General features: G+C 38.4%; 1 protein-coding gene across 3 annotated transcripts in view; it reads right to left on the bottom strand.

Moving 5' to 3' along the window:
• Positions 1 to 696: 696 nt before the first annotated feature.
• RPS6KC1 (ribosomal protein S6 kinase C1) overlaps positions 697 to 25,008 on the bottom strand; it is a 47,539-nt gene continuing 23,227 nt past the window's right edge. For 2 of the 3 annotated variants that reach the window (XM_010174119.2, XM_029086531.1), the window contains 5 exons: positions 18,336 to 19,913; positions 17,975 to 18,064; positions 6,254 to 6,336; positions 5,431 to 5,526; positions 697 to 2,222 (listed from right to left, as the gene is read on the bottom strand). In XM_010174119.2, the coding sequence (XP_010172421.2) occupies positions 2,112 to 2,222; positions 5,431 to 5,526; positions 6,254 to 6,336; positions 17,975 to 18,064; positions 18,336 to 19,913 (1,958 nt within the window). In that variant the 3' untranslated portion in view covers positions 697 to 2,111. Of the gene's footprint in view, positions 2,223 to 5,430; positions 5,527 to 6,253; positions 6,337 to 17,974; positions 18,065 to 18,335; positions 19,914 to 25,008 lie in introns of those variants that run through there. The other variant, XM_029086530.1, reaches the window with a different exon arrangement.

The following is a 25,008-nucleotide window of genomic DNA, read 5'->3' as shown; positions in this document are numbered from 1 at the left end:
GCCTTTGCCTGCAACCAGCACACAGGCACAACCTGAACAAGAGAGCACTTTAAAGTAAGATGGAAAGTTGGGTTTTTTTACAGTTATCACCAGGCTAATGCAATGGGACAAATCAACATGGGCAAGGACATTATCTGGTGGCCAGGTTAGAGAGCCCCAGGGATGGAGTCAGGCGGCTGAGGGAAGGGAGGCTTCCCTTGAGCAACAAGCCCTCTCCAAAGTCACAGTCAGGGCAGTGCTGGAAGGAAGCTCTGGATCAGCTTGGTCTCTGCATTAGAGATTTCCGACCCGCTCAGCGCAGGAAGTTGTTCCTGTGGCTCACCTGAGGGAGTTCCTGTTATGAAGCCAGAGGGTGGTAGGTTGAAGCACAGTTTCTGAGAGTGATGTAATCTTGGACAGCACTCTGTAGGCAGTAATACTAGTGACCTGGTTACAACCTGCGGTGTTGTTACAGCCCCTCTGCTGGCCTGGTGATCACAAGAAAGGGAAGAAAGAAAAAAAGAGGGGAGTGGAATAATTTGAAAAGGAAAAAAAAAGTTTCCAGATTTCCTTTGTTTAAGTGAAGCATTTTCCTTTTCCACTTTATTTGAATACACCGACCTGGTGTCTAACAGATGGAGACTGTGCAGATGCACTTTTGGGAGTGCCCATAAAATACACTGCTAAAATACAAATGGAGGGATTTTTTTTTTTTTTTTTTTTTTTTTTGAGTTGTAAATTCAATAATCATTGCTGTCACCTCACTTTCCCAAAGGAATTTGGCCTTTGTTCTCCGGATAAAGCTGGGGAAGAGAAGAAGAAGAAAAAAAAAAAAGAGTGAGAACGAAGAGAACATTTAGGAAAAAACCCACAGATCCATAATCCGTGCAAGCATCACAGCATACAGCATTTGTACGTCAGGAACTCATACAAGCATGGCTGCTTAGCAGCACACAGCAAAATATTCTGCATGTCTTATATTCTTCTCCTATTCTCCAGACCTTTCTAACAAACAAACAGGTCAGCTAATTGGCTCACAACCAAGTCTTACCCACTAGGGTTTGCTCAAAGATGTCACTTAGTCATTTGGCATAAGCAAATCCCAGGCTTCTTCCTGTTCGAGCAGCGGCGTGGGTGAAGGCTTTCTTTGATTTATTAAGACTATTAACAAACAAACAGGAGAGTTCAGAAGCTTCCTCAAGCAGAAGAGCAGGAACAGAAAGGTTTTTTCCTGAAGTAGCAGCTAAAAATAGGACACTTAGAGGAAGTAAAGTTCATTAAGTGATAAAGTGGTGGCTGCAGTGATGAGAGAAGAGTTTTTCCTTTTTAATCTATACATTTATTTAGCATTATGTTTTCTTGCTCCGTATTAGAGTGCTAAAGCAGTGTTTATCCGGCTGAGGAAAAGAAGATTTCCCTCTCTGTAGTGACTTTAACATGTAGCTCATCAAATACAACAGAGTCAAGAGTTTTAAACAGACATTGCCAGCCAACAAAGTACAACATTTGACAACATTATTTGCCTTTTATATGCTCTTTCCACAGTGGGAAATGATATGCCATTTTCAAGACACATTCCACAGTATTATGCAACAGCTTTCTTAATTTTTAATGGATATATTATTTTAATGTGTCAACTTTCGCATAAAGCGTTTTAGTATTTTATTCAGCATATACCATTAATAAATTATTTGCTCCTTCCTTCCCCCACCCCCCCGCAAAGAGCTGCACTTAGCATAGGGAGATGGTCTGTTGACACTGTAAAAGATACTTTCAACTGGCACAGCCTGTAGACACTTCCATCATCAGACAAAGCACCAGGAGCACGTCTGTTTCTACTTAGTCGACAAGCTGGCAGTACTAAACATGCTGCCCAGGAGTTTCATCACAAACCACCCTTTGGTGAGAAGACTTACACACACACATAGCAGCCGGTCGCTGTAAAAATAAACTAGCACCCTATACAACCTGTGATTCCTGATAAAAGTGTTCACTTTTGGCCCGATTGCTCCAGCGTCCTTTAGTCATCACATCCAAAGGGTTTGGGGCATCCAAAGGAAGCAAGTCAGGGTGCTTCTGTGCCAGAGAAACTTGACCACTTGACCTGAGTTTGTTCAGAGGTCATGCACCTCTCATCTCAGCAGATCTGCCCATTCTATAAGGGCAAAAAATGGATGAGATTTGATGTCTTCAACACCCGCAACGCCAGCACCAAGACGCTCCGCAGGATTAAACTGCAAAAGCTTGATATAAAAAGAAAAATAGATATGTGATTCAGTGAGTAAGAACAAAAACAACTGCTTAAAAGTTCCAGAAAGGTCTAAGGTAAGGGACATCCTACCGTTTTCCTTCTCTATGAATTACTTTCAAGAGCGCAAAAGCATACTTGAAATTCCTAAAATCCAGTAAATGGAAGAAGACTCTCCTTTCCTTGAGTCTCAGTGTTACAGTCTTCAGAGACTACTGATCACAGCATGCAATTCCCTGAAGCACTGCACATTGGGACTTCATTTTAAGTGTAACCTCATTTTCATTTTAATTTTTACCTCCTTTTTTTTTTTTTTTTTTTTTTTTTTTTTTTTAAAAAAAGAAGAGAGCAGCAGCCAGAGCTTGCATTGGCAGAACTCTGGACACTGCGCTTGCTTCATGTTAACCTTTGCTCACACCACTGCGTTATGGCTACATCAGGGATAGTGGTCTGTAACTTTCCGTTTCATAAATCCTGAGCTGGTCCTAAAATACCAGGATATTACAGCCAGTTCTCCATTTAAAAAAAAAAAAAGAAAAAAAAGAAAAAAAAAAGAAAAGCTTTTGAGAGTCCTACACAAATGGACTAAAACTTAAAAATCAAAACCCCAGTGAAACAAAACAGTGTAATGGCTTCATGGAAATTTCCTAAAATTCAGCACCTCATTTGCTTGTTAGTTGTACATCACATGCTGAATTCATGTGAAAAGGAAATCACAATATTTACATCTGTTTAAAGATACCAATTCATATAAAAGGGGATGCAAAGGTAATACTCCAAAGAGACTAATAAAGACACAAAAAAATATTTTGCCGTTTTATAGAACTGTTTATACTCTATTCAGTTACAGTCAGTACAAAGGCATGATTTCTTTGCTGCTTTTTCTGCAAGAGCTAATAGGGTAACTTCTCCCAGTTGTCACTTGGAACAATGTGTATTCATATCTTAATGCACTCAACATCTAAGTGAGTCTACATCCATAAACATAGGAATTTACACATTTTAAGATGGCTCTGCTATTTGCAGTCACAATGTCACATAGTAAAGGTAGCTCAGTGACAGTGAACAGTGCTGCTCTGGTATCTTCCACAAGCCAGCAGAAACAGATGCAGACACGGTCTCTGCCTTCTGCTGAAATACAACCAGCACCAGCAGGGGGAAAGTAAGCACGGACACTTATTTTCTGGAGTTTGTCCTTCCAGAAGAACTTTAATCTTGGAAAGCAGATGTGACACAAAGGACAACAGGTACCCATTGAAAAGTCATGTTGCATATTTTGTTGGTAGTAAAGCCTGGAAGTGCCTGAGAAAAATACTGGGTGCAAAATACCAAACCAACAAAAATATCAACTTCATCTTTCACTAGAAATAAACAGATCTCTGTTTCTTAGAAGCTGGCTAAATGAAGGAGGTGTTTAGTAATGAAGTCACCTGCACTGGAAGCCACAGCAGGAGACAACGCCTGACAATCTTCTGTATAGCTGAACATTGATCCCAGAGAGTTATTCTGTGATGCTTTGACCTGTTTACCCTTGGCAGTGGGGGGAAGGAAAGTCGCAATGACAAATTGCTACCCATGCCAAGAGAGCTTTCTTCCTTTTCCTGACAAGGCTTCCTCAACAATGAATGGCAGCTTCCTTGGATAGTCACACAACAAAAATGTGATTTACTAGCTCATACAGCTGAACCTCCACCAGATAAGTCACCACCCTACACTAGAGGGCTTAACCTAACAGGCACTATGGTGACTGTTCTCTGAACCGTTAACGGCCTTGTAATGTACCTGCAAGTGGCAGAGATATATTTGCCACTTAAACCACAAGCGACAGAAGAGCCACTCTTTGGCATATTTGAAAATAGGTGATACATTAGGCTGCAGTGAAGAACAATCCTACATTGGGAGAGAGAAGTGGACTGGATTACTTCATTTGTTTTCACTCCTAGTAGTAACAGTAGGAACTCCCTTCATTAAGTGTGGTTTTGCTTTCCCTTAGCCATTTGTGTTCTGTAGCACCTGTGGGTGAGGGTAACGATTTGATACCAACCAACAATAGAAATGCAGATTATACAAAAATTGGATTTTTCTTTAGTCACTTCCCTTTCTACCTTTGCCAGAAACACGCAGACCCATGCTTCCACCTTCAGTGACTTCGTATCACCTAGTAAAAACAGGAGGTCCAAACATCTAGTTCCATTTCCATGAACCATTTCACAGTAGTGACACAGAAATCAGTCACTGCATCTTTTGACTCACTGAATTTTTAAAACCTCTTTCCTTCATTTTCTTCAAGAACTATTTTATCCACTCTGCTCTGTTCAAATCTACATCTAAGTGACATCACTACTTACACACCCACCAGCAAGATACTCTTGAAAGCCAAACAACACAGTTCACATGTATCACTTATTCTACTCAAGTCAAATAGGTCAGATCCAAGCTCCAACTCCTCAGTTCTGTCAAAATTAACTAGAAGGATGATAGCACTACCTGAAATTCAGGACCCTGTACTACAAGTTTGTTCTCTCAGTCACGAGTACCTAAAGCTAAGAGTAAACTAAAACCAGTAGTCAGTACTGTTTACATTAGTTTGAAAGTGGTGCATCAGTCAGGAAGGTCATCTATATTTTAAGGTTTCCCACTCTGCCTTTTGTCAACCTACCAGTTATTGTTCTTATTACAAAAGTCATTGTATTCACAATTTAAAGTACTTTTCTTAACGAATAGTATCCAGAAGGTTTCCTGGAGGACAGCTCCAGATTTTCAACCACAACAAGGTCATAACTTCTAATCAGTGTGTTATAGTTTTCATAGTACTGAGAGCTACCTTGCTGAATTGGCACCTATGTTTTTCAGTTTCATTCAATTCATTACAAATGTTTCCATGAACATTTAGGGCAGAATTCCTAAAATGTTCATGCATCACCAGCAGGTGGTTCCAAAGCACCTGCATTGATCAAACTTGTTATTTGAAGAAATGGCAAAGCACTCCAGTTTTCTACAGAGACACCTGACAGCAGAAGTCAAAAGTTTCCAGAGGCAATAAGACAGTCAGGTAAAATTTATCAGTGCTGACAAAAGACCCATCCACATTCCTATCAGCAGCTTTCTGTTTTTACATTTACTTCATTGGAACAACTTAGGTAGATAAGTATTTGTCCAGTCCACACGTACACCTAGAGAAAACAAATTTTCCCCTCAATTACCTGCTGAATCAGTGATCTGGCCTCCTTTGATACATGGTCTGGAATACTCAGAGAAGTGTGAGTGTTTATTCCTGATGGATGGCACTCAGCCAGAGTCTGGAGAAGAAAACAAACAAAAAAAGAAAACAAAAATAAACCAAAGCAGGCAGATACATTTATTAATTAAAAAATTGTAGTGTTGTATTATCTCCTAGCATACACGCAAATCAACACACACAGCTAAAATTTCAGTGCTTCCTAGTATGGAGTACTGATTCTGGGAGGAATGTCTACAGGCACGGATGTCCCCTGGAGATACGGCTTTAGAACATTTACGTCTTAGTGCTTGTGCTCTACTGTTCAAACTTGAAGAGTTTGAATTTGGGAATTTGGTGGACTTTGCTTTCTTCAAGGAGAACTGTCAACTAATCACCAGTTTGATTTGGTTGAGCACTCTGTCTCAAAATACTGAATTCATGTGTAACAGCAACATATGGCTTCTATACTGTCCCAGGAAATAATACTGAAACTATTAGGGCAAAAAATTTTGTAAACATATAGAAGGAATGTTAGAGAACTTTTATTTCACTGTGGTTAAGAGGGAAGAGTGGTTTTTGGTTATTTTTTCAGTCTTGAGTTTCATACAGCTTTATCAAGCTGTTCTGCTGAAGCTTGAGCACGTTTTGTTTCTCTGGTCCCAGACAGACCAAGCAAATTGAGGGTACTCAGGTCAGCAAAGCACATTTGAGAAAGACAAGCAAGGAAATCACAACTGGGCACATGACTTGTGAGAAACTACTGGCCAAGAGGTCAGTTTTATCAAGTAACTTGCCCCCAGCCCTACCTTCCCCGTGAGAAGTTCGAAAAGAATGGCACCCAGGCTCCACCAGTCACAGGCTTCTGTCTCTTCGAGGATAGCGCCAACCTCTAAACACAAGACATTTCAATTAATATTAAAAAGGTCAGTTACACCTTCAAAATTAACATATATTTACAAGGTGACTGTTTAATGCTGACAGAACATATACTAAATACCACAGAGCTTTCATTATGCCTGCAATTTAGTTAGCCCTTTAGCCACCTACAGATTGCATTGTTCAAACACAGCAACACTACACATTTCATGCATAATTTCCCTTTTCCATGCATACACAGGCATTTTCAAGACTTGTAGGCAGTCCAATATAGAAGAGTCCTAACTGTAATAAAATTGGACAGTAACAGTGAAGTAAAACATATTCAGAGAATTTACCGTGGTCAGAAGAGCTGGACTGACCAGTGTGGCCTGAAGTATCCATAAAAGCAGCACAAGGGAGGTTGTAATAGTCTACTGCACACCTTAGATTTTGCCTTTGAGGGCAGGATTTATCTCATGGCTAACCCAGACCCTTTGCTGGGATCACCACAGGAGGCTTTTCACAATAGCCTCTTTTGTCTGTTGGGAACCAGATAGAGATGCTAAATCTTCTTCACACAGCCTAACCTCAGCCAGCAACTGTGTATTGCTACAGTTCAGCCCAAACTGTACCTAGGTACAAAAAGTTGTTTTTCCTTCAAGCATCCAGCCAGCACCCAACACTCTTATTGCTGGCCATGCACAAGAGACGGCAGACAGGTGAGATGGGAGTCACAGAGTTCCGTGTCATATACATTCACGTATTCCATAGCATGATGCATGCAGAAAACTTGGCCTCCACTGACTCAGGCTTTAAACTACAAAAATTATTAAATACAAACACACCACGCTGTCTGCTCTAAAACAGCCAGAAAAACAGATTGCAATGAAGATGAAATCTTCATTTTGACTGTCAAAAAATTGCAGAAGCTGCACTAAAATAGCTTTGGTGGCAAAAGCCACCCCAGCTTCCCAGCAGAGGACACCAATTAGCATATAGTCACATAGGCATTGCTGTGAAAAGCATTGTGGCATGCTCGAAAAATCTTGCTCATCATTTTATGGAGCTTAGCATGAGCATGGCCAAGGAGAACTACATATGAGTCACACTCCAGGGTCAGGGAAAGGAAAAAGGCAGCCTCAGACCTCCCCAGATGCAGAGATGCACACACATGCTGAGCACGGGGATGTGCAGGGGGCTGCCCCTCAGGCAGCTGCTGCCCCAGCTGGAAGATCCTCAGCACCTTCTAGGACTAGGCTAAGGTTGCTGTTGCAAGAGCAACAAGGAAGGATGGCTCAGACATTGTTTCTTTAGGTAGGACATCCCTCACATTGAAAAGTTTATTATAGTTAATGGTGTTTGAATGCCCAATACATCACTACAAGGGTGCCACACATGAGAATGTATTTCATTCCTTACAGATTAATACTTCTATCAGTACTGAGAAACTTCTACAAAGATAAAATGGCAGGCACATGAGGAACTATATCAGCATAATTACATGCATTTTTTAAATGTTTTAAGATCCCAGGCAAGGATCTAGATGAAGACAAAATCGTGGTAAATTCAGAGAATTTGTGTAAAAAAAATCAAAATCTGCTCTTCCAATTTAATTTTACATCCTTTTAGAAAAATTGTCTTTTAAAAACAAAAAAGATAAAAAAAAAAAAACAAACTTGGGCCTTTCCACATGAACCAGCTGACAAAATGTTTTCACAGCATCTCTCAGTGAAATGGAAATGCCTTTCCAGTCTGATCACGATTTCCTAGTGCTGTATGTTCCAATTATGTACATATAAAAACAAGAAAATATGAATGGCAAGTAAAATCTAAAAGCAAACACTTTAGACTTCTTTAGAGCAGAGTTTTCTTTCCTGTGTGACTTTAATCCTGTGGATATTCTAGACTAAGAGAGCTTTCTTCCAAACAAGTCAAGATTTTTCTTTTTAAATTAAATTCCACATTTATCCCAGAATAAGGACAGTAAAGCCAGGAGTTCATTAGGATTGACTACTATGTTCTCAGTTCCGACACTACCATTAACTTCCCCATATTGACATGTTACATTTTAGAATAATGCCACAAAAGGAGATAACTCATTCTTCCCCAAAGATGTTTAGTGGGGACAAGCCCCTTGAGTTACAGCCCAATATATTAAAAAAAAAAAAAAAATATCATCATTCTGATCACAGGGAAAAGAAATATTACAAAATTTAATTTCTGAGTTTTGGCATTATTTCCTTTTTTGTTGGCAATCACAGATGCTGATCCAGTTCTTTGAAGTTTCAAACTTGCACTGTCTTCTTTCACAGAATCACACATTATTCATTACAGGAAGTCGATGTAACCTCACTTAGTCCACTGATGAAGAAAATGGACACAGAGTAAGAGTCAAGAAAGTCAAAAAGTAAACTGGAGTCCACTTCTCCAAAATCCAACACTTTCAGTATATGCCAGGTCAAAACAAATGCCATCACAGGTCTCTAACAAGAGCAGCACTGAACTCCATTCACTTTTGACTGTGACCAAAAGGACACAAATGGGATCAAAATGAGAACAGTCAAGTAACAGAGATCTCTCCCCGGGCTGAGGGTTTAGTTTCTCATGCACACAGCAGAAACTGTGTGACAAGTCATCTGAAACACAACAGAAAATCGAAAACTCAGCTGATGGGAACATCTGAGTATCCTTTTTCACAAAAACTAAATTTTAGCTCAACTTTTTTCCTATTAGCCCATGTCTGCTTTCCTGCTGCTTTCTAGGTCCCAAAGTTTCCTTACTTCAGATTAAAAGGAATGTTTTCCTTGGAAAAAAAAAAATCATTGTGAATACTACAAACAAACATGTGTTGTTTACATTCCCTTACTTCGAACAGCATCAATATTGCTGCATTTTATCTTGACTACACATCATGGGAAAATTTAGAAACTATAGATTATGAAGTGCTTTCAAGTGATACAGAGTAGCTAGCTAATGTAATATACCACACAGGGCACATGATTTTTTTAAAGCTTTAATATTCCAATAAATCTGAACTACAATATAGGCCTTCACTAAGAAAATATTTTCATCTCAATCCATCAGCAAAGTAATTTAGACAATAAATGGTAGCGACCCATGCGCTTAAGTGAATAACATGGGGATATTTGTGCCAATTCTTTACTTCATGAACCTTGAAATCAAGGACCTTATCCATGTTTGTACAAACCTAAATGTGCACACACGCGCACGGTGTTGTTGTTTCGAGGACTCACAGTACAAAATTCGCAGAAAAAATATTAATATAATTTTCAAATACAAAATCCTTTTAAATTGGAGAAATAAAAAAGTAGAACGAAAAAAAATCAGTAGCTCTTCCAACTTTACTGTAACTTCATTAAAAGGGAGAGCTTTCTTCTTTTTCCCTTCCCATTGCACGCCCATATGACATCTAGCACAAAGGAGCACATGTCAACAGCAATGCTAAATTCCTGCACAAAAGCAATTTCAACAGCAGCCATTGGGAAGGGGATTTGTAAAACACTATCAGGTTCAGATCAAGACAGATGGTATAGGTAAACACCTTCACTACCCAGCACTGTCCTCCTTCCAGAGCAGCTGGTCTCGACTGAAAGGTCATTTCTTTATGGTTTCCATACTTATCTCAATATTTGCATTATACACAGTAATACCTTACTTCCTGATAAGGGATACATGGCTGACAACACTCTCTATTTTTAAATAGAAGTGACAGTTCTAAAGTAAAAAAGCAGAACTTCACCTCTGTTGAACACACATCCTCAATAAAGCTATTAACTGTAACACCAAGACTGATTTTCTCATTCTTTCTACAGCACCTTCACCTGAAATATACCCTACATGCTGAAGGATGCAAAAGGCTTTTACTACCACACCTGAAACTTTTTCTCCTAAATACAGTTTCCTCCACAGCTGAGGCCTCCTGACCAGCACACACAAACACTAGTTAACATAAACGAAGCCAGGCTTAATGGTGGACTTAAGGATTCACTGTGCAACTGAGGCCAGGTGGCTTGCAATCACCAAGAACAAAAACTCAATCAAAAACTTTGTAGGATAAGTAGTAACATCCAAAAAAAAAAAAATGCATCTGAAGTCAGCTCACAAGAAAATAGGCTGTAGGTGGAAGTACTGCTTCTCCAAACACCTAAGAGCCAGGAAGGGCTTGGCATTGAGGTGGTTTTCCTGGGATTAAGAAGGGAATAATTTGATTCTTCGTGGATTGATAAAAAATTCAAAACCTGAGGAGGCCTTTTCCTTTACCCAATGTTTCAAGCAGAAACAGCATACCTTCAAATATTGTTTCTGCACTGATAAGAAAACAAGGAGACTCATCTGAACTACCATCAGGTGTCTGAAACTGTTCAGGAAGAAATGTACTTGTCCAACATCCTGGAAACATCAGACACAGTGTTTTCCCCTTCTGTGGCCATTAAGATAAACAGTATTGCATGAAAAACCATTAGAGTCACTTCAGAAATTCTATTTACCTTACACTCATTTAATTTTAAAAGCTTACTATTTAATCATATTTTAATATCTATATATGTAAAGAAGCATTTGCAGAGAACCAAGTAAAATGAGTCCAAACTAATTTACTCTAGGCAGACTCAGTCAGCCAAGATATCGTAAGATACAGTCACTAAATAACACATCACAAGCAAATTGGCCATAATGCTTTGCCTAAAATGCTCCAGCAATTTATAAAACACAGTATTGAACCATCTATAGTTAAGTATAAAAAGTTAACGTGGTCTTTAAACAATAAAGTAGCGAGGCAACTCCAATGAACATCTGCTAAGATCAAATGGAGTATGAAAATAGGATGTTTAATCTTAAAAGTATTCAAAAAAAACCATATGAGCATCTATGTTCCTCTTTGGAAGAAATTTCCTCAAGTTACTAAAAGAAAAAAAAATTAATAGAGGGAACTGTGTTTTCTTCCTTTTAGCAGCCCAAGATAGAATTAAAACTTCCTCTAAAATAATCAAGTGACAAAAGAGACAAAGAAACTTTTTACTGCTTTGTTATCAAACCAAAGCAAACACTAATTAATCTTTCAGCTAGCTCCATTTATTTTCAAAATACATCTTCTATACTATCTACAAGTTTTAGCCCCATTTTTAATAATAATTTTAAAATTTTAAAGGAAAATAAATAAAAACCAAAACCAACCACATAGGTAAATTACAGTTTCTTACAGAGTTAACTGGCTTTTATGTCAGTCAGACTAAAATATCAGATTTTTACAAATCAACAGCTTTGGTGTATCTTCCTGCTTATTCTAGATAGAGAGCCTACAGAAAACCACAAGAACATGTACTTCACCTGAAACATGCAGTGTACTTACAACAAGCCTGAATGCCAATCCACATCAGATTATTTTTAGAAAACACCTGATTCTCTCCCCATATCTATGCTTTCAATTACCTACTCCAGGTTCATGACATCTTGCTATTTTGCGAGCAGTCAGTTGTCATTGTTTTCTGTGAGACACTCGGGTGTCTTTGGAGAGCTGTACCACTCCACATGGTTGTTGTAAAGTTGTTACTCCCAGCTTCACAATAATCAGTACCTTTTCTGCAGCTCCAGACCTTGTTATTCACACCAGCCCTATATTTTTTTATGTTAATGTTTAGTTCTGTTTCCTATTGCCAGGGCTTTTCAAATCAAGCTAGTCCATCCTTCTGTCTTTGCTGCTCAAAGCTTATTTACCTGCCCTGTTTTTTCTTTCCTTTATCCTGAGACATCAATGTCAGAGGGAAAATCTAGGAAGTTCAGTCTACACTATAACCATGAAACCAGCCCACCCCTCGACACCTCTTAGGGTCAATGGCACTTTAATCTATCACAGTTATTTTGCTTCTTAAACAATCTACTCAAATTACTGTAATACAGAATAGCAGATTTAATAAGTACCTCCAAACTCCTACTGAAAAACACGTACACAAATAATATGCAGGTTTTCCAGCATCAAATATCTATTTGGTAAACAGAAGGAAACATTTTTTTCCTTATTCAGTAAATAAAAATTACAGCACACAGGCTAATAATAGCAACCTAGCAATTTTTATTTTCATGCCATATGTTTTAGTTTATCAGCTGCACTTTGCATCTGTATTTTCAATTGTCTGAGAGCAGTAGTGACAACTTCATTTGGGAGTACAAAAATCAGGTTGCACATTAAAACATTTTGGTCTCTTTTGGAAGGAAATCTTTTACCCACAAAGCCGTCTTTTTGCTTAGGCTTTGCACTGTGTACAATTAGAAGCAGGTTAAATAAAACCAAATATACCATATATTTATGTGCACATTTCCGTGAAGGCTTTTTTGTGTAAATAAGGCTTGATTATAGCACATAGCTTATGAAAGAATAATATGATGCCTGACTTATGGTCAGTTTCCTACTTACATTTCCTATGAAGCTAAGCTCCCTTTGGCTTTATGATTTCAAGAAGCAAATCTCCAGATTTTAGTAAACACAGTCTGGTGAAATCTCATTGTTTGGACAAGAAAGAAAAGAGACTCCAAAGGCAGCCCAGCTCTGAAACCTCATCCTCCGAAAACAATACAGGGATGCGACTGAACGTATCCCCACCGCTGGAACAAGAACTCAGAGAGTGTAAATAAAACATCTCACTCACACATCGTATTTACACGAGATGTTAGACCAGCAAGATGCTTCTACAACATGATACTTCACAGCTTAGATCGGAAAAGTACCTAAAAGAATTCTCTTTATGAGTAAATCCTCAGCTTAATCTGTTTTATTTGAAGACAGTCTTGACTAGGCTGTGGCTGTAAAAAATTGTCTTCCTCACAGGTATTGAGCACGCTATGAAGAGGCTTTTTTTAAAAAGTTAGTGATTTGATTTTAAGAATCATGACTCTCAAGAATGGAATACAATTATTATTCCATTTAAAAGGTAACTACTCTATATTTAAGATCACAAAGTTGGCAAAACCGATACTTAAATAACAGAAGGTGATCATTTGCATTTCAAAATTCATCTATCTTGCTTTTTCCCTCAATTAGACCAAAACATGTTGATTCACAGGTTTGTGTGTGTGTTTGTTTCTTTTTTAAACTTATTTATAGAGCAGAATAATGGCCCCCCTGCTAGGCTGGCATTTGCTCAAGTTTCTGTCCATGTAAATTGAATCTGTTACTGGAATTTTCCCCCCTTCAGAATACCAAGGCATATTAACCAAGAGATAAAGAGATACATTGCTGATACTATCAGCTACCAGGCAGGTGGATAATGCGAGGGATTTTTTTGTTAGTTTTTGTGGGGGTTTTTGGACAAATATGTGATAAAGAGTTCTCAGGAGGCATCAAGAGCAAAGGGCTGTTTAAACAGAAGTGAATCATTCTCATCTGATCTGCTAATAACTTTGTATTCAGACATCAGCTGCTTAGCTCACTTTAAAACATTCAGATAACAAAATTACTATAAAGAAGAGGAAAGTTAAGGGAAAAAATCCTAACATTAGTCACCTCAGCCATATTAATGCAGTAGAAATTCTCAGTTACGAGTGCTTAATTTCTTCTTTAAAATCAAATAGGTTATTCTTGGCCAAAACTCCCACAGTTTTACTTGAAGTGGTGTTGAGTTTATAGGGGATGATTTATAATCCATCGTTTCCCTTGTGGGTCAGAGAAACAACATTTAACTTATCATAAGTGAACAGCAAAGATTTAGTTTGGCCATTAATCAAAGTATAGCACAGGCGCTACTTTTAAGCATCTGCAGATAGCTTTGTTGTTGCAGTAGTTAGTTCAGCATGAACTTTTTTTATTGAGTAGAAATATGCAGGAGTAAAGAGAATTATCCAGCTTTACCGAGATATTCAGCAGCACTAGAACACACCACGACTCTGAGCTTGCCAGTCCAATTCTTGAAATGCAAATCATTACAAATAAACGGCAGCTTCCGTCTCCAGTTCTTAGGTGAAGTCAGGGAAATCAGAGCCAGCAAGTGCAGCAGCGAGATCCATTAATGGTACAATGCCACCTGCCGCCAATAGTGCAGAAGTGACACCACTTCTTGCAACGGATTTAGCCTTGTCTTGAATTTACGCACAATATAAAGCGACAAGTGCTATTTCATACAAAATTAACTATATTGCTAGCAGGGAATGGCATTCAGCTTTTTAAACTCTCTCTCTTCCCTCATCTTTTTGACACTTCTCCATTTTGAATGTTTGCATTTGTTCTATTATTTTATCTATATACTGCATAATCTCCTTTCTACGTACGCAGTCACACTGCCGCTCCGCTCTTCACAGGATAACAAGAGCTGAGCAAGTCCTGGCCATCCACCACGGCAAGGATCTCATCACTGTTCCTGTACCAACGCTGTCCTGCTTTGCTTTAACACCAGGTTACAACCTCGGGTACTGAGAGCCTCAACACAAAATCCCAGAGCCTGCAAACAAGCTCCACATAGTTAGACCTCTGTTCTCCCCTTGGTCTGAAAAACTTCAACATTAATACATTATTAACCCTAGCCCCTCCAGGAATTAGATTCTGATATATAAAATGTAGAATTTAGACTCCATGGGTTTTTTTCTTCAACTAATAAAGCAACTTAAAATTTAAATTATGTCCTCAGGCATTTCACTGCTAAGCACTTTATAATTTGTGCTGTAAAAAAACTAACACCTGAAAACCTTATCAACTAAAAAGATAACATTTTCTCAAATACATTTTTACATCTTTCACATAACTCTGCAATACAATTTCCTACTTATTTTAAATTGAAGATATCCTGTAATCTCTTTAAATTTTACATTCATCCGCTCCTTTTTCTGCCTCCAAAATTTGCTCCTCAAAAAATCAATGCAGAAAAAGAACTGCATCCCAAGACTCATCACCTGTTCTCAGTCTCCAACACCAGACCCTGAAAGACACTGTTTTGATAAAGACATCTTCCCTTTCTTGAATAATTTTAATGAGTGCATTTAAATAACAAAACACTGAAACCAAGTAACATACAAGTTATCATATCCAAATCCTATTCTATCCTTTACTCTGATGAAAACACACACGGAGCTAAACACATGGAGACAAAATTTTACAAGCCAAGTCTCGCTGCATCCTCCAGTTAGGAGAGGGAAGGCTGAGTAGCCAGAGGCAGGGCCACACAGCACACAACACTGGAAACACCAGGAAAACTCAAAACAAAGTAAAGACTCACTCTGTGTCACTTAATTTAGTCACTGTGTTGTATTATGATAAGAAATCATAAGACATGATGAAGTTTTGTGAAGATCACTCATTCACCTCTACAAAACTGCAGCCCTTCAGTTTTTTCCTTCATCAGGAAAAAAACAAGCTGTGATAAACTTTTATAATCAGTTTTTTAAAGCAACTTAAAAAGAATAAAAAACCCCAAACTTGCCAATTTCTCTGGTGAGCAGAACTGAAGGATACGTATAATTTCAAAATCCTTATTCCAAAACGCAGATTGAGGAGCAATGCTACCATGATAAAGGGGAGACATGAGTTATAGGGATATAGTACACTCCTTAAAATTAAAAATGATCATCCAAATATGGGTTTGGTTTTGGTTTTTGTTTGGTTTGGGTTTTTTTTTTCCCTGTAACTCTGGTGCCTAAAGAAAGCCCACTAACATAGTTCTATTTTTAATACTGATCAAAAGTTCTAGAGCAAGATTTACCAGCAGCAGCAGCCATAAGAAAGCTGCTTTGGACTTAGATAAAGGTACAGGTATTAAATCATTGCTCAGAACAGAATGGCACTTGGGTCCAAAATATATTTTGTATTGCTAAGTTATATCAAGCACTACTCTCCTACGCAAAAAATAGCATGAAATAGCTACACTAAAATAACAGTACACTTCCCAGAGATAACATTAAGATCAAGAAATATGAAAGGTAAGAACCATAGAGCAGTATCAGTTCAGCCATCTTGCATACACCTAATATTTGCATTTGCAAATCATCTTGTAGCTCACCAGTTAGACACATAAAGCACGCTGCAGCTTGGTAGGGCAGAGAGGGCGGAGAGGAGAGGACAACTTAACCAAGAAAAGCCCTGATGGATACCACACCTGTGCTGTGAGGTGGAAATAATGATGGTGTGGAAAACTTTATTCTTGCAGTTGGGGACTTCTAAATATTATCCAACTGCTCCCTAAACACTTAATTACTGCAGGAGTTGGCTGGTTGGGGCTTACAGGGCAAAAAAAGCCTCTCTTTGGATCCTCATTAAAATACAGAAAAATTAAGCTTTGACTTTCACAGCTCATTAATGATGGCAGGGTGGGAAAAGGCTGCACTTCCATCTTTGCTACTACTCAACTAGGGAGCGCTTTGTATGAGGCTGGGTTAGGGAGGCAGGAAAATGCCTCTTTCTAACAGGACGTCATGCATGTTGGCAAAGAGGACATATTTCTATTTAACAACCACAAGAATTGCAGGGATTTCCCAGTTTTCTTGTTCTTGAATTAAAGTGGAGTGAGGGTAGGATGAAGGTGTTGGGCTTGCTTTGACAAGTAAAAAGAATTTTTTTCTGTAATATCTGCCCTTTTGATATACACCTGGAAAGAAAAGATTTTATTTACTATTTATCTCAAGAGGCTGGCATTTAAATTTTTGTTGAGATCCTACCACCTCTATTCACAGAGAGCAGTTCCTCACTGTATTGCAGTTGTGGGACTAAGTTACAGAATAAACACCTGATGCCAAACTAAGTTCAGAACTTCCATTGCAAATAACTTATTCTAAATTTCTCTGAGCACATTTGCAGACTCTGAGCTTGAGGACTACCTGCATGCCAAGTCGCAATCCCTAGCCAGACCATGCGCTCAGCAGAAAGAATATGTTGGCATTTCAAGTTCAGAATAAAAAACAGAAACTGAAAATCTGCACAGCCTCCCAGTGGTCATTTCAACTCTAAAAGTAGGTTTTTTAGGCTAGCTATGAAATTTTTAAAATATTAAGTTATAAGTAAAACACCTGATTTTTGGCTGTCACTACCACTTGACCACTATATTAGCAGAAAATAAATTGGAAAGAGGAAAAGAGGAAGGGCTCGGTTTCAAGTGCCATCCTTGCTATAAAAAAACCACAAGAGATATTGATTTTATCACCCTCATGATTGATGAAAGTAGCTCTAGAAAAGAGCTCTCTAAACTATTTCAAAGCTTGCTGTAGCTCATCAAAAATGTCAGAGGCATCTCTGAGACTATTAGGGTTGTATTTTTCAAACTATGGTTTGTTGGGGTTTTTTTTGTTTTGTTTTGTTTTTACCCATGTTCTTTGCATTTATAAATTTCTGTATGTTTAGTGTAATTTTTTCAGTCTTCCCTTTCCCTTATTTGCTCTTTTCAGTTATCAGGATGTATTCACACATAGCAAATAACTGCAAGAAAAAAAAACATTCCTTAAATTTGCTTAAACAAGACATTCAATACAATCACATTTTATGGAAAGGCTCTAACAAACACCACCACAGTTCAACAATAAAGCAGTTACAAGCCCTCTAGCTTTTGAAGCCATTCAGGAAAAAGTAAAGAAAATTCAGATATTGCATCATCTCAAGCTCTATGCTACACAGGCTCCATAAGAAAGTGAAAGCTGCTAATCTACTTTCCAAGTGAAACATTGTAGGTGATTGCTCTAACCTGGGGCACAGTACATTCTCTCTATGGCATCGTTGTCACAGGAATCTTCAACCTCCCTCCACCTGCTAAAATACGTTAGCTGAATGTGTCCTAAAAACAAAACGACAGGAGAAATCAAAACATTTTTCCCTTCCATTTTCTGCAGAAGTGAACTGTAATTACTCCTTTTGTAGCTAAAAACAGTATCATTAAGAATAATGGCATCATTAAGTACTAGAAGCTATTACTGGGGGTGAATTTGCTGCACTGATAATGAAGCTCTAGACAGGAAATGAAGATACTAATTACAAGATAAAACGCCTACTCAGTTAATTGGAAGCAACAGTGAATAAAAAGAAATGCATTTGCAAAAGTTCCTGACCTCTATCATTCAATAAGATGTTGTTTGGGTTCAAATCACGGCACACAATTCCTTCTCTATGTAAAGCATCAAGGGCTACAACCATTTCAGCTGCCCATCTTTGAATGCAGTCCTCTGGGATATAAAACCTGGAGGTTATCGCTAATCTTTCATCGAGGTCCTGAAAAATTTGATGTATTTCCTTCTCCCCTGCTGCTGCTATTTTGTCTTCCCTCTTTGGTGCTGTCTTTTTACTTTCAGCTGCTGGTAACGAAGTTAGGTCTGTTCCCTCTTCCCCAGATTCTTCAGTTTGATCAGAAAACAGCAACACTGGTTCATTTCTTAACACATCTCCATCCAAGCTAACATCTTGAGCACCCGAGAGCGGGCTGGAAACAAATAAACTTTCTTCTTTGCTTGTCATGTTCAAGGAGCAGGTTCCAAGCCCTTGAAACAGGGCCCTGTCTTCTGAACTACCTACCTCTTGGTCAGATGTAAAGAGGGTCCCAAGAGGTCCCTGAGTGACACCGCTTTGTCCATTTGCTTCTTCACAAGAAGGATCACTCACTTCTGGTGCCACATGATTTGGCTCTTGATCAAATGCTTTGCATGGCTCTACAGAACTATTTAATTGTAAGACATCAGGTGCTTCTAATCGCTTTACTTCCAATGAGTCCCTATCAGTTTTTGTAAACTTTGTTGGCCTTGAGGCTGCTGCCTCTTCTGTTTCATCAGACATACCAGGTAAGTTTATTAGGAGATCAGGCCTTCCTTCATCAACACTATTTACATCATCAAAAGCAGCGTCCTTAAAGGAGATAACCGGCACAGAGTCATTTGACCCCCTGCTTATGGTGTCATGAGCTCTCACACCCATTTTGTTCTCTAGGGCATCCAAGCTTCTGTCATTATCTGGGACAGAAAACAATGGCTTCAAAGGTTCCGATTTCAGGTTATATAATTTTTCTCCAAAATCAAGCCCCAGGAGCTCACTAGTGCTATCTTTGCTGTCTATCCTGAAGAGTTCCATGGGACTGTTCTTTGATTTAGTTAATGAGTCCAATATCCTAGTAGGGCTAGCTATTTCTGACTCAGCATCGTCAATGAAAAGTTTTCGTTCCTGAGATGCAATCTGGGAGGTGAAGCCACCACTGCCAACGACACTGCATTTCTGTAAGCAACTTCTCTCTTTGGTATTTAGACCTTCACTCTCCAGTTTAACCACTGGTTCCTCATTTAGAGAGCCAGAATCAATTTTTTCTTGCCCATATTCATTGCATAACGTTAAATAACTAGTAGTGCACTCCTCTTCTGAGCTAGATCCTGAGTCCATCCACTTCGAACTCTCTTGGCCATCTTCCTGGTTGCTGCTGTCATCCTGAGAGCTCGGCGTCAGGCTGCTCTTCAGCGGGACCACCTTCAGCATGCTCTCCCCATAGCTTTCTCTGGAATCAGTGCTGCTACCCATTTCTTTAGGACTTGGTGTCGGCTGCTCCAGGTAAATTTTCGTTGAACTGGATGTTCTGGGTTCAGGAATTTCAAAGCTCTCTTCAGGACTCCGGTTTAAGAACTTACTAACATAAGACCACAGTTTTCCTCCTGCAAGAAAAGAGACGGGGGGGGAAACGTCTTAATTTAATTTCACTCAAATCAGAATTGGTTTCATTATGAAACGGGCAAATACTCTCATTGTCACTACTTCCTTAAGCCCACAGAGAAGTTGGATCTGCTACCTCAGGAGGAAATAATTACAGGGACCACAACTTGCTTTTCAAGCAGATTTGTATTAATACATAAATATTTAAAGAGATGCCTTTTTTTTTTTTTTTAAACTTCAGTAAAGTCTCATTTCAGAGTCTGTCTCAAGTCGCATGGTGGTGACTACTCTCCATCTGCTGTCTCAAAAGAAAGCAAAAACTAGAGAAGATCAAATGGTTTAGTGCCCATCACCAGTTCTGCCTGTATGGAATACTTCTGTATCACAGCTCCAAGCTCATGAGCAATATTAGGGGAGGCAGACTAAAAACTACTAATTAGCAAGTTCAGTAAGAGGAAGGGAAGGAATTACCTCATATTAGCAGGATATTTTAAGGATCTGTTTCTCTCTTTGAATAAGTGGTCTTTTTAGTTAAATATGGATGTATTTCTCCCTTTAACTTCAGAGCTCAATAAGTATTGTTTTTTACACCTTGCTGCATTACATAAGGATTCATCAATACTCTAAGTTACACTGGCAAACCAGTTCCTTCACATCAAAGACTCTAAGGTAAAGTTACAGCTCCAAAAGCAATAGTTACATTTAAAAAATACAAAATAGGACTCTATGTTTCCAAATACTGCACATATTTTAAAAAACTTACAGATTACAAAACCTAATTTGCACAAAACAAATCAAGAAGTTACTGCATCTCTTTCACATGCCAAAGAATTCGGCTGAAACCCAGAAAGCCACCTTTGATAACTTATGGAAAAACGCAAAGACAAGGCATATCAATGTAAAAAGATTGTACAGAAATTCTGGAAAATGTAGCAGTTCTAACAAAAACTTTGTAGAAGAAGAAAATAAGTACCCAGCCCACTGGGCATCTGCAAAGTTTTGATTTTTTTTTTTGTTCTGTCTTTTTTTATTTGGGTAAAACAGAGTTTTCTATTTTTCCAAAACACAATCTTTAATAGTTTTTTTTAAACACTCTCCATACCAGGCAAAATTCTTTTAGAAAGTACAACAAAATAAGAAAGTATTTTTTCATTGCCTAGGAATAGGTTTTATATATACCCAGGTATTTCAAAAATAACTAATCAAAGGCAGAAAAACCTTGATACTTTAAAAATTAATTTGAATAATATAATGTGGAGTTTTCTTGCCCTCCATCCCCCTGGCTAAGACAAGACTTGTTTTTGAAGGGAAGGCAAATCTCACTGGTTGTGGTGAAACAAAGTGTATTAAAAACATTAAGAGGGAATTCAGTCCAATGGTAAAAATGACAATTTAGATCTATTAATCCACATGGTTTCTGCCATAAGCCACAAATGGATTTAGCAGGTCAGAATGACCCTTGCCACTTTCTAGGAAACGATGAGAAAGGTTGCCAGCTAAAAGAACAGGAGGAAATGGAACTAATGCTCATAGAGGAGGGAACAAGAACTGCTGTACTGACCACTCGATTGCATAAGCACTGTAAATACTTACCCAAAGATGCTCAATATACCTACAGGCCTCGGTAGCAAGACATGGCTCATCAATTGCTCCCAGCAGAGCAGCAGCCCTCAGCCCAGCGAAGCAGGCTGACTCCCTGGACACCAACTTACTCTGAGCTTGCCTGGATGCGAGCGACCTGTCACCCTGTATCCATGAGACCAAGGGCCCTGGTCCTGCCAGAAGTGCCTGACGAGCAGGACCTTGCCTCTGTGACATGCAGTGGGTCCAGTCAGCCTCTTAAGGTGAAGCCACTTGCCTTAAATACAACATGTTACACAGCTGCTCAGCGGGGCAAAGGCGGAGCCAGGGCACTGCTGTGCCTTCGGAGCCCTGCAGCTTGCATAGGACTTCAGAGTTACTGGGTTTGAACTGATTTGGTAAAAACAAAAATTGTTCATCCCATAAGCACCAATTATTTTTTTAATTTGACATTTTTACATTTATCCATGTTTTTACTATGGAATGGCTAGGAAAGACAATAACAGAAAAGAGAATGAGAGAGAGAGAGAGATACATATTTTTATATATGTATGAAAGACTTTCTCCTCTTTTCCACACTTTCACCCAATGAGAAAAGAAGCAACGTAAAGGTTTAACTTTACCCCAAGGTTCCAATGGAACAATGAATTTTATTAAAAATTTCAATAAATTATTTTAAGTAAACAGTGCTTGCAAAAGTAACTTTGCCCAGTTTATTAACTAGGCATGGAATTACTTAGGGTCATTCCTTAACAAATAATAAAATCTCATTTGACAACCACATCCCTGCTGCACTTAAAACATGCAAGTCTCCCCATCCCACCTGCACTATATTAATTAGTACAAGCAAATGATAAATGTTTCAATCTTCATATTACTAGTGTTTATTATCCCAGGACTCCTTCACAAATTTCTTATGAAAATACAAATCTTGGGTTTCAAAGGGAACGTGACCCACGTTACATTTTTGCAGCTTTGTACAGAGCCTGGCACGACAGCACCTCAGCCTCCAGGCATGGCTTTAATGCAAATATTCGCACCATCAGTTCTTCCTCAAATAAAGTAGTAGGAAAAGGTCTTTCTAATGGAGGCCTGGGTTAAGCTTTGGACACAGGGATGCCAAAAGCTCAAAACTTTATTTCTATGGTCTATTGTCACAGCTGTCATTACTGCATACCAAGTGTGCTTTTACATCTGACACCCGAAGGGCTCTCACTGACCTAAATGTTTCTTACCCCCTTATTAAGGTAGGAAGGGGCTGGACTGCCCCGCAGTATGAAAAGTGTAAGAACTATTCTCACATGACTTCAGTTTTCACCTACAGACAGGTCAAGTTGTCCTCAGGACAACTCCTGTCTTCCACTCCCTCCACCTCGCTTGATGCAAGACTTCATGTAGCCTCCACTAGATTTTGGTTTGGTGTAGCTTAAGAAAGGAGGAGATCCGAGTACAATTAAGGAAGGAAAACGGACATGTCGAGATCAATTCTTCAAAACCCCACAGAAAAATCACTGTAAGAGTCAAGAGGTTCAGACTATGTTTTTTAAAATGTTCAATTTCAAAGGCCTTCAGCAAACCCAAAATTTGCAAAAGACAAAAAATATCTCTTTATCCTCATAGGATTCAGGAATTAACTACTGTCCACCTGTGAAAACTGACAGAACTGCAACAATGACTCATTTTCTATTAGTAAACATATTATCTCACCTTTTTAAGAAAAAAATTGCTCATTAATAATCACTTGGACTTAGAAATCACAATGGAAATGACTACTTACTGCAACTCCAATTTAGAGTTAAATGCAAGTAAATACAAAAAAAAAAAAAAAAAAAGATTTATTTATGTCCAAATATGTTTACATACAAATATTTCAAGACTGGCCTCCTGGTCAAGTGGAAATACGTAAATAAATGCTATTCAATAATTGCGTTGTATAGTGAAAAACAACAATTTTACTCCTTTATGAAAATGGCCAATCCAGGGTCAAACAAGAGTGATATTGTGTATACCCACTGTATCTGGGTATATAATTATGCCTTTATGAATGACATACTAATAATCTTTCCCCCTCTCCCCATGTGTTGTGTAAGATCAAGAAAACCCATTAGCAAGCCATGCTAATATAGTATCAGGAATCTATAAAAACTAAAATTACAGAAATCAATCCAAACAAGTAAGCTTCAGTCATTGTCAAATAGTCTAACACACTAAATAACTATAAAAGCTACCATTTTAAGCTAAAGTTTATTAGTGTTTAATACTATTTCAGAAGTACAGTATTAACATAACTAATGAAGATACTTTTCTTCTACCATGCACTGACTCTACCACCAGTCTAGCTCACTCTTTCTGGTTTTATTAGACCATGAAAATCACCAAGCTCTATATTCTCTGCAGTTATTTAATGTAAAATTACTTATTAGAATTGCCTTAGTTAACCATATTTCCAGCACTCTAGAGGTTATACTTCTGCTTCAAGAGGCAGAATCTAAAATGTTAGTGTTCAAAATGATCAACAGGAAATTTCAGCATAGTGACCAAGTGATGAAGCTGGCTAGGAATCTTGTTAGTTCCATAATTTTTTAATATTCTTTCAAACATTTCTGCAGTTTTTTTGTTATTAACAGCACTTGATGCTGAGAAGAGAAAGAAGAAGATACAGAGACTATATAGTACGTATCACGGGATAAAATGAAACCTAAATGATCAGCAAATTTATTCTCCTTGCTGCTTTTGTTCTAGCTAACAAGAAAAATTCATGACCTGTTGCATTTTTTCCTCACCCAGTGCTCAGACATATACCATTTCAGCTTCACATCCTGAAAGGCTGGCTGACTAAGGAGACATAGTTCAAAGTAAATCAATGGCTTTTGCTAGCTTGGCTCATGAGTTTACTCTGAAGGACAATTTACTCCAACTCCTGCAGAACTGTAATGCAGCTAAGAATGCAAGAACCTATTTAGGAAACCCCAAACAATTTCAAAATGAGCAATCCAGGCTTCCAAATAATTGTGATAGGCTAGGGAAGAATAAACAGAGTACTGAAAGACATCTGCTTGAATTATTCTCCAAAACCTGGCCAAACTCTCTACATCACAGCATAAGAATTTGTCTATGGCCAGGAGTACCAATCAATAAATCATGCACCTCATGTGAATTAAGATCATTCTTCACTGCAAAAAGAACGACCTTATGGTTTTCTTAAAATCACCATCCTTTTCCATAAAGACATGGCTACTGCCAAACTTCAATGCATTAATATACAATGACTACATAAAATTATGTTTGTACAGTTTCTAGGCCAAAAGAGAACCAGACACGTAGGTACTACCGTCACACAATAACAACATGTCACAGCATCCCAATGGCAGCCACAGTGGGTTTGCAGCATACACATGAACTGGAAGCTAATCTCCAACCTAATCTCTAACATGACAGTAGTTACCAGAAGCCTATAGACACGGCGGATCCACTGCTGCTGGTGAATCTCTACTACAAAGTTTGCTAGTTTAGGCA

The sequence above is a fragment of the Antrostomus carolinensis genome, unplaced genomic scaffold, assembly GCF_000700745.2.
Source record: "Antrostomus carolinensis isolate BGI_N321 unplaced genomic scaffold, ASM70074v2 scaffold23628, whole genome shotgun sequence".
NCBI classification, from domain to species: Eukaryota; Metazoa; Chordata; class Aves; order Caprimulgiformes; family Caprimulgidae; genus Antrostomus; species Antrostomus carolinensis.
This window is presented reverse-complemented; position numbering and strand designations above follow the sequence as displayed.